The 9740-nt window shown below is 40.7% G+C and overlaps 2 protein-coding genes across 2 annotated transcripts; both read left to right on the top strand.

Moving 5' to 3' along the window:
- The first annotated feature begins 762 nt into the window (after positions 1 to 762).
- Positions 763 to 3388, top strand: LOC144642371 (uncharacterized). Its single transcript, XM_078501335.1, has 2 exons — positions 763 to 1326; positions 2261 to 3388. The coding sequence occupies exons 1-2, from the start codon at positions 1042 to 1044 to the stop codon at positions 3386 to 3388; spliced, it is 1413 nt and encodes a 470-aa protein (XP_078357461.1). The 5' UTR covers positions 763 to 1041.
- A 3599-nt stretch (positions 3389 to 6987) lies between these two features.
- On the top strand, positions 6988 to 8674 carry LOC144642370 (beta-2 adrenergic receptor-like). Its single transcript, XM_078501334.1, has 2 exons — positions 6988 to 7596; positions 8642 to 8674. The coding sequence occupies exons 1-2, from the start codon at positions 6988 to 6990 to the stop codon at positions 8672 to 8674; spliced, it is 642 nt and encodes a 213-aa protein (XP_078357460.1).
- The last annotated feature ends 1066 nt before the right edge of the window (positions 8675 to 9740 follow it).

The raw sequence follows: 9740 nt of genomic DNA, 5'->3' as shown, positions 1-9740 counted from the left end.
GTTGGCTAAAATCGAGTGCGTGGCTGCTTGTGTGACGGAACAAAAGGAAGAGCTTTTCAGATAAAACAGCACAATTTAATACATTTGTGCTTGAATCAGTCTATATGGCTACACTCTTTTTATTTTATAAGAATCTAGTTTATAAGAATATCGAGGCTGAAATTTGCGAATTTTTAAGAATATTTTAAGAATAAACCCGAGGCTAGCTGAGATTTTGAAAAGAATATAGTTTTTAGTTGAAACAAAATCAGGTATTATCGTTTCCGTCACTTTATCTCTGTGAGGAATGCTATGTTTAAAGCCAAAACGGCCAGGCTGCAACGCAAAGCAATCGTTCATGTGCACAATGTAACACAATACAGATCTGGACACCAAACACTTGTAATTGATTACCCAATACTTGTTAAAAAGGAAATGTGAAACGGTATTTTCTAAGAATGTTCATAAGAATATTTAAGCCTAAAATCGGCAGAAAAATAAGAATATTCAGCCTGGGTCGGAAAAACTGTATTCTTATAAAAAAAAAAAGAGTGTATATGTTCTGATATATGTAAATTATTCTGCAATGCATACCTACGGAGCGATATAATAAACAAACCATTTTAGTGCTGTTGGTTAAAAAAGAAAAAAAAAGAAAAAAACTTGTCTCCTCTGGGATTCGAACTCGAGACCTATAGCGACCTCTCGTTTCCCAGTCAGAAGCCTACCCGAGTGTACAACTCAAACACACTTAATATGTGAGGCAAAAATATCTTATATCAATGTAATAGCCATTCCGCTGTTTATCTGTTATCATGTGCATCAAAGAAATGTTTGAATCACCTGCTGCTCATAAATTTTCAAGGAATGAAAACTAAACTTTAAAACTTGGCAAAATATTCAGTCGTGGCTCGAAGAGCTCTTTGATCTTGTTTTTTGATCTTGCTTAAACTGCAAAACAGAGTAGAAATTACTGCGGCTACTAAATTTGGCAATTTGCCAAAAATCGCAAAGATTATTTGCCGCAATAAATAGCAGCCTTAAGGTAATTGAATGTACTAAATGAATTCACAAAAAAGAAGAATGCAATTTGAAATTATCAAGCCCCCACACGTACGCATCGCGGACCGATTTTTTTATTTTCTTGCGAGCAAGCAGCGACGCACTCGATTTAAGCCAGCGCTCTGGTTTCTAGATAGATCCATCGTTGATGGAGCTTGTGTAAAAGCCGATTTAATTTTCGAATGCTCCTTCATGTACGACGCTAGCTGTCGGATAGACACGAAAGTCTTCGATCGATTAATGGCTCTTAATGTCCACTTTTGGGCGGTCGATTACTTTCTACACGTAATTGTCAGCCATATTTTGTTTCTTTGCTTCTTGTTTTTCTTGGGGAACCCCTGGTGCCGCTTTTGTACGGCCGCCTTTCTACACTCTTTCTACTAGTACATCAGCGGAGTTGCAAAGGAAAGTATACAGATGATTGACCGACCATGCGTGTGCCATTGGGCTAGCTACTAAACTTCCTGAATTAAAAATTCAGTCGTAAAAATTGATTCGAGACAGCGTGCGTTAAATTGAAGCGTTTAAATAAGAAAGGTAAATACAAGGAAAACAACCACTAGCTTCAAGAAAACGTGGGTTGACCATAATCCAGTAGTGCACGCTGATAACGTGAGCAAATCGCTTCGTCCGAATTCTTTCTCCCGCGCGAGTTTTTGGCGCGGGTTAAGATCTACATTTCCAATGGCTGTAAAGGGTATGAATAAGTTTACAATACGGCGCTTTAAGAAGTTTCCGCTGAAGCTAAACCTTTAACATTAAAGGAGAATGTCACGATATTTACAGTCATTTTTCTGATTACTCTTAAATTGAGGGAAAGTTCAAAATAATAGTTTTCTAACGTAGAAAGACTCCAACGGAGAAATAAAAAAACCCGAAAGGATACAAGGAAAGTTTTGACTGACGAAGATTGAGACGGATCTCGAATGAAAAACTTGAAAAACTTGCCAATTTTTTCAAGATGCAATGTGCGTTAAGGAGGCTCACAACGGTTTCCAGCACTTTTCAGCTCTTGTACTTTGATAGGTCAGTACTACAAAACTTTAACAGTTGCTGTTACAATAGTCATAAGACACAAATGTCCAATCATGGCTGAACAAGTTGTGGTCATTTTCATGACGTCACTAGTTACTGTAGCAACAATATAACCTGTTAAAACCACCGTAAAATTTTCCTTAAATTTCTTAATTTTTCACTCTTATCGTTTAATTTAACACAGAGAGCAGAGTTGAACTTACCTCCTCTCCAAGCTGAAGCCCGACTGAAAGACGACATCAAAGCGATAAAGACCATCGCCATGACAATAGCCGCCTATTTCCTCTGTTATGCTCCTGCTATCGCGTATGCTGTGGTGGGCTTTCAGGAAAAAACCCTGGCTGACTCCTGGTTTGGATTCATCGCCTGGTACAGTATTTACATCTCAGGCACTTTGAACCCGATCATCTACTATCTGCGAACAAACCGATGTCGTATCGCTTTCAAGCAGTTCCTCAAAGACCCCTTCGGATCAAGCGACTTCAAAAAGAAGCCAAACGGACGCGGCAACAGTGAAACACAACATGATGGAGTCACGAAAAGAAAGAGGAATGGCGAAAGAGTTGAAAGCGGAAACGCGTGTGGTGTTATAAAAGAGGGAAATCAAACCAGATCAAGGCAACGAAGAAATGCATTGGTGTTTTCGTCCATTGAAGGCCTTGAAGCTGATCTTTATTCTCATCACGAATTTAGCGATGGTAGCGGCCACAGAGAAGAGAAAGCCGAACAAGGCGGTGAAGATCGTGCGTCGAATCTTCAAGAGAAGAATTCATACAAAGGTAAAGGAGAGCAAACTGAAAAAGGAACTGACAAAGTACCCAATGGCGAGGAACGTGGCTTGCAGAAAGGGTCCAGAAGACTACAGACATATTCAACTAGAAGTAAAATCCATCCTCTGGGAGAGACCGAGACGAGCAAGACTAAGGAATCAGATGAAGAAAAACCAGAAGATAACGCCAACTGTCCTGAGAGGGAAATCGATACTCAGGAATCTATAGAAAAAAGAAGAAACGCCATAACAACTGGTCACAGGTTTGACAAAGTCTTAACGACAGCGTGGATAAATGAAGAGGAACAGGAGCAAAAGCAGACGGAGGCAGGAGCAGGAGCAGGAGCAGGAGCAGGAGCAGGAGCAGGAGCAGGAGCAGGAGCAGGAGCAGGAGCAGAAGCAGGAGCAGGAGCAGGAGCAGGAGCAGGAGCAGGAGCAGGAGCAGGAGCAGGAGCAGGAGCAGGCCGGAGCAGGAACAGGAGCAGGAGCAGGAGCAGGAGCAAAGGCAGGAGCAGGAGCAGGCCGGAGCAGGAACAGGAGTAGAAGTAGAAGTAGGAGCCGGAGCCAGAGCCAGAGCAGAAGTAGGAACGGAATCAGAAGCTGAAGCAGGAGTCAGAGCCGGAACCGGAGCCGAAGCTGGAGCAGGTGCAGAAGCCGGAGCCGGAGCCGGAGCCGGAGCCGGAGCCGGAGCCGTAGCCGAGACTGAAATCTTATTAGAAATCTAATCTTGTTATCAAGGCAGGCATCGTAAAGTCCTTTTAATATGTGCATGTCGAAAAGGCAGGCATCGTGGAGTCTTTTCATATGTGTATGTCGAAATCACGGTAAATGTTTAGATTTGCATTTAGTAAAACGAATAAACTTTGCTCAATTATGAAAATGCTTCCGACTAATCAATACCATATCTCTTTAATCTTGAACGTTTTACATGCCGAGAGAGATGTAGAAAAAAGATGGTTTTCTGTCCAAATTGACCTTTTATGGACAGAAAGAATGGTGAGTGCTAGGAAAAGGCAGATTTATCAGATTTAACTAATTTCAACTAAAATCAGTTCTGACATAATGCCAAATCATGACGGAACTTTTTCTCAAATTCATCGGAGAACATTTTGTGTGTCAAGTTTTCATTCTCATGTCTTGATATTTGATCATATTTCCATGGCAACCAGGTGTTGTCAGCTTTTTATCTAAATGTGGAGTTTTTCCGGCTTAGTTTCGGTTTTATGAGCCTGTTTTTGACTTTTCTTGTAGAAGATTTATCTTTAACTACAAGTGAGCATGCTCGGGACGACCTACGTCGTCAACTACGGCTTCGGCTTCAGTCTAATTGGCCACGCTGATTAATAACTTTAAAAGCGTTCCCACGCTCTCCCCTTTTTTCTTGAAACGCCTCACCATCTTCTACGGTGAAGACGCCTGCAGGGTAGCCTTTGACTACGCATTTTATTACGAGCGTCATGTCTCTTGCTTCAGCCCGCTCTTCAGAGACTTCAGATATCGTGCGCTCGCGATTAGTCGTTTTAGGCCGGATTGCGTAAATCTATATTCGGATAATCCTGGGGAATTGTCCTGGGGATGCCCATGTACGCCTCGAGTATCGCTGACAATCGATGGCAATCATGACAATCGATGTAATTAAGGAAATTTCATTTGTGACTATCGATTGGTCATCGATTGACCGATTCCAATCGATATCAATTAACTAACCATTATCGATTGATCGATTGATTTCCGATCATCGATTTTCATCGATTGGTCAGGCCGGGATTTATTTTAGAGTTTGGCACTAAAAGTTCGTTTATATAGGATGGGCTTTGGCCACTGATACGTTTGCACACTTGTGTTAAGATGTTTATTTTCACCTCGAGGTGAACCGGAAGCCAATTTAAATTCTTGAAAAGTTCAACACTGTTCGATATATTAAAATTCAGCTTGGTAGCGAGGCCTAGAAGACAAAAACAAAAGAAAATTAACAAGATGTAATGGTAACAAGTATTGATAAAATTAAAAAAGGGGATTCTGTCTTGATGTGCCTTTACACGGCCAATACCTTAGTTACCATGGAAAGGAGAATGTACAAGATTTGTTTTGAATTGCTTCATATAATGAAAAGTGGATGGCGCGGTCACCTATAGTGGTCATGATCAGCGCGCTGTACACCAGGTTTCAGTTTAAAGAGTGGATAACACTATCCACCGGATAAATCGCTATCCAATGGATAAGTGTTAACAAAATTAAACAAACTGCGCTATCCACCGGTTAATGATATATCCGGTGGATAGCGTTATCCATCTTTCGAACAACTGGGACCAGATTGAGCAGTCCAGGTTCGAGCCTTACCCGGGGCCATTACGTTGTCTTTCGGGGCAAGGAATTTTTTCTCGCAGTGTCCAACCAGGTGTACAAATGAGTACCAGTTAATGTCAGGGGATAAGCTGCGACAGACTAGCATCCTTTTCAGGGGGGGGGGGGGGAGTAGAAATACTCCTAGTCGTTTCATGCTACTCAAGCTGGGATAAGCTTCGGCGGTATGGAACACTTGGCTCGAGGCAGACCGTACCAATATATTACAAAAGTCAATCATTGACAACTCTTGACACTTAAAATTGCATTGATCGAAGTATTATTTCTTTAAAATATACTCAATGCATTGCCATGGTAACATAGATTTGCAGCTTTTCCAAAATGCAACGGTATAATGCTGACCAAAGCAGAAATAATTACCACGAAACACCAAAATCAACGTGGCTTCAACTGACGTAGGGCGCCTTTCTTATTATTTTAACATTTTTATCATGTTTATCAAAACACTGCCATATGTAGGTTCCCACGAAATCAAGTCAACAATAAATCTGGTTGTTTCTGTGAGATTTGGCTCGTAAAAGCCAAGCAAATATTACTTTATATCGTCCTAGTCAGAAAAAACCTATTTTGTATTAACTTTCTCAATACACCAACTTGCATATGCGATTTACAAAACTAGTTTCGTCCGTTGACGGCCATACCCAAAACAAGAGAGACTGTATAAGGAAATCAAATTCAACCGAATTTTACATTTGTATCTAAAAGATGTTGTTATTTGTCCTAGAAAGTCTCCACCATTTAGCAATTGAGTACTGCAGACGCTAAAAAGGCGATATTTTTTATACGTTAGTCAGCTCACATTTTTGCTGTTTACACTTTGACGATAGCAAAAAACGTCATTATACGCTAAACAGTTTTAACCCCACTGACACCCTGAGCATTGTATGGCGATCAACTAACGGAAAAGATTCAAGGTCAATCGCGTATGCAAATTATATGTCTAAAGTAAATGCGAAATAGGTTTTTCCTGATCAAGATGATAAATATGATTGTGATATATTTTATCAGACTTAAGAGCCCAACAAAAACCGCAAAGGTCGGCTATTAAAATATTTTGGATTTCACGGTTAAATAGAAATTAAACTGACCATGGCCAAGTTTTCAATGAAAAAAGGTTCCTCTTTGAAAAAATCAAGAGTTAAGTCATGAAAGCTGTTGTCCAGTGCAGACATAAGGTCTCACGAGACACAAGACAATTTTGCACAAAACACAAAAACTGATGTAGCAAAACCACTTTAAACCAAGGCTACGTTATGAGCGTATTACCGATCACTCTGAATTCAGCTTCTTCTCACTATCTAAGCAAGGTATTCTTCCCTTCTGTAGTACCGTATAAAACGAAAAGAAAGGCAAACGAACCAAAAAAGGGGGAAAAAAGTTTGCGTGCATCATTACACGTGTTTATAGACACATTGCCAGGTGCAAGTTCCCAAAAAATTAATCGATCACCGATAAATCTGGTCATTTTCAGGTATCAGATTATTGAGCTGGTAAATTTTGAGGATCCTTACTACAGGGAATGGTTAACATAGCAGCATTTGGATTTAACAAAGATTAAACAGAAACTGGATTTTACCATGGCCAGAGTTAAGCGACAAAACAAAACCCAGTTAACGAACCATCCACAGGGACGGCGATGGTTTTTGTTTCAGTTTAATGATTTTTTTTACAGGAAATTAAGTTTTTGGAAAGCTTTTGTCCAGTGTAGATTTTATGTTTGCTAAACGTAAATTGTGTGAATGTAAGCTCTTGCGGTCGAAAGATGTAGAACGTTCAAAATGTATCCTGCGAAACCACTTTTCACTAAGGTTTTGATGACCGTGTTGACAGCCATTCTGACCTCAGCTTCTGTGGTAGGAAATGGTTTCGTTCTCGCGGTCATTGCTCGGTTTAAATCTTTACGAACAGTTCCGAACATTCTCGTCGCCAATCTCGCCCTGGTGGATCTGTTCGACGTAGTCATTAACATACCGTCGTATATGATCTACACCGTTTTTGAGGCCAGCTGGTTCAGTGGTAAAGTTCTCGCATTCACGACTACCATCTTAAATCGGCTCTTCTTGATACTCAACCTTGCTTCGATGCTCACCATGATGGTAAATATGTACCTGGCCATTTCTTTTGACCTGAAGTACCTTGGCTGGAAGACGAATAAGAAGGCTCTGGTGTGTGCTCTCCTTATTTGGTTCGTCAGTATCGTGACGGTGATGTTGTCCTTAATCCCCCTACTCGATATTGATCTTGGTGATGCTCATGTCATTGAATACAGAGAGGAAATCTACAAACAAGGAAAGCACTTTGCCGCGTCCTTCATGGCGTCCTTTATCATTTGTGGTGCAATTGTGTCTTTTTGTACGATCCGGGCAATAAAGAAGAAGAAAAAGAAGGTATTTAAATTGCTATATCAGTTTTTAAATAATCTCTCTCTAATAACTCAAGCGAGCCATTAGATGATATTTTGTGACCAGGAATTACTTGGCGTGACTTACATGTTTTTTTAATAGTATAACTGAACTTGGTGATTTTTGTCAATGCAGTTCGAATGACATAAAATGTTTTCTTGAAGTTCAAGGAAGAGAACACATATACGTTTAATTTTACGCTTTTTCCCTTATTTTTTCTCATATCCAATGTACCAAAAATTATTGTTTTGTGCCAAATGGTTGATAACGACTCATGCAGAATAGATTCGTTACCTTTTTAGAGGATTTATATCATTAGGGCAAACCTCGGAACTCCCCTTTTCAAATTTATGTACCGTATTTACTCGAATAAGCGCCGCGGCGCTTATTAAATTTTTAGCGCCTCAAGTGCGGCGCTTATTCGAGGGCGGCGCTTATTTGAGGGCGGCGCTTATTTAAAATTTGAACAAAATCCCGTCTTTTGATCGTCAGTATTCGTCTCTTGCTGAAGAGAAGAGTGGCACTAGCTGTCCGGGCAAAGTTCGCGGCCTTTACAACATTTTCAGAGCTATGTATTGTAGGAATGTTGGAAGGAAAACTAATGGGCGAACGGTAAAATAATCACTTTGAACTAAAAAACATCGCTTTTGGTGGAAAATATGTCCAAGTTTTTTTCAAGAGTTGCTCTGTAGTGCTGTTTTTAATTGAAAGAAATTCCTCGAATACGCGCCGCATCGGGACTGCGGCGCTTATTCGGGGGCGGCGCTTATTAACTTTTTTATGCCAAATGCGGCGCTTATTTGAGGGCAGCGCTTATTCGGGGGCGGCGGTTATTCGAGTAAATACGGTATATGTTTTAATATTGTGAGGATTCTTAAGTCACGCCTAGAATATATTTAGTAATAAAGGTTCTTATGTAATCATGTAAGACGCGTGGTGTGGCAGGCTTGGTAAAGTAAGCTGCATTGGAGGATATCAAAGTCACGTGCAAAGATTGTTATATAATAATGATTGTTATGTAATCATGCAGGGCGCGTTAAGGTTTAAGGCGAATAATGCTTGAGGAGAATAAAGTCACGTGTAGACATTGTTATGTAATAATGATTGATATGCGTGGCAGGTTTGGCTAAGGTTTTAGGAACGCAGCACTTAAGGAGAACAAAGTCACGTGTGGAGATTGTTATGCAATTATGATTGTTATGTAGTCAAGCAGGGCGCGTGGCAGGTTTGGCTAAGGTTTTAGGAACGCAGCACTTAAGGAGAACAAAGTCACGTGTGGAGATTGTTATGCAATTATGATTGTTATGTAATCAAGCAGGGCGCGTGGCAGGTTTGGCTAAGGTTTTAGGAACGCAGCACTTAAGGAGAACAAAGTCACGTGTGGAGATTGTTATGCAATTATGATTGTTATGTAATCAAGCAGGGCGCGTGGCAGGTTTGGCTAAGGTTTTAGGAACGCAGCACTTAAGGAGAACAAAGTCACGTGTGGAGATTGTTATGCAATTATGATTGTTATGTAGTCAAGCAGGGCGCGTGGCAGGTTTGGCTAAGGTTTTAGGAACGCAGCACTTAAGGAGAACAAAGTCACGTGTGGAGATTGTTATGCAATTATGATTGTTATGTAGTCAAGCAGGGCGCGTGGCAGGTTTGGCTAAGGTTTTAGGAACGAAGCACTTAAGGAGAACAAAGTCACGTGTGAAGATTGTTATGCAATTATGATTGTTATGTAGTCAAGCAGGGCGCGTGGTAGGTTTGGCTAAGGTTTTAGGAACGCAGCACTTAAGGAGAACAAAGTCACGTGTGTAGATTGTTATGCAATTATGATTGTTATGTAGTCAAGCAGGGCGCGTGGCAGGTTTGGCTAAGGTTTTAGGAACGCAGCACTTAAGGAGAACAAAGTCACGTGTGGAGATTGTTATGCAATTATGATTGTTATGTAGTCAAGCAGGGCGCGTGGCAGGTTTGGCTAAGGTTTTAGGAACGCAGCACTTAAGGAGAACAAAGTCACGTGTGAAGATTGTTATGCAATTATGATTGTTATGTAGTCAAGCAGGGCGCGTGGTAGGTTTGGCTAAGGTTTTAGGAACGCAGCACTTAAGGAGAACAAAGTCACGTGTGTAGATTGTAGT

This window comes from Oculina patagonica, chromosome 2 (genome assembly GCF_052425735.1).
Source record: "Oculina patagonica isolate OP01 chromosome 2, crgOcupat, whole genome shotgun sequence".
In the NCBI taxonomy this organism is placed as follows: Eukaryota; Metazoa; Cnidaria; class Anthozoa; order Scleractinia; family Oculinidae; genus Oculina; species Oculina patagonica.
Note: the sequence above shows the minus strand (reverse complement) of the source record. Positions and strands in the feature narration are given on the sequence as shown.

What these genes read in the sequence shown, in the direction of transcription:
- LOC144642371 (XM_078501335.1), top strand. Translation starts at nt 1,042, where the DNA reads ATGAATTCACAAAAAAGAAGAATGCAATTTGAAATTATCAAGCCCCCA. An exon ending in CGGTCGATTACTTTCTACAC is followed by an intron (nt 1,327 to 2,260) that starts GTAATTGTCAGC and finishes AATTTAACACAG; the next exon opens with AGAGCAGAGTTGAACTTACC.
- LOC144642370 (XM_078501334.1), top strand. Translation starts at nt 6,988, where the DNA reads ATGTATCCTGCGAAACCACTTTTCACTAAGGTTTTGATGACCGTGTTG. An exon ending in TAAAGAAGAAGAAAAAGAAG is followed by an intron (nt 7,597 to 8,641) that starts GTATTTAAATTG and finishes GTAATCATGCAG; the next exon opens with GGCGCGTTAAGGTTTAAGGC.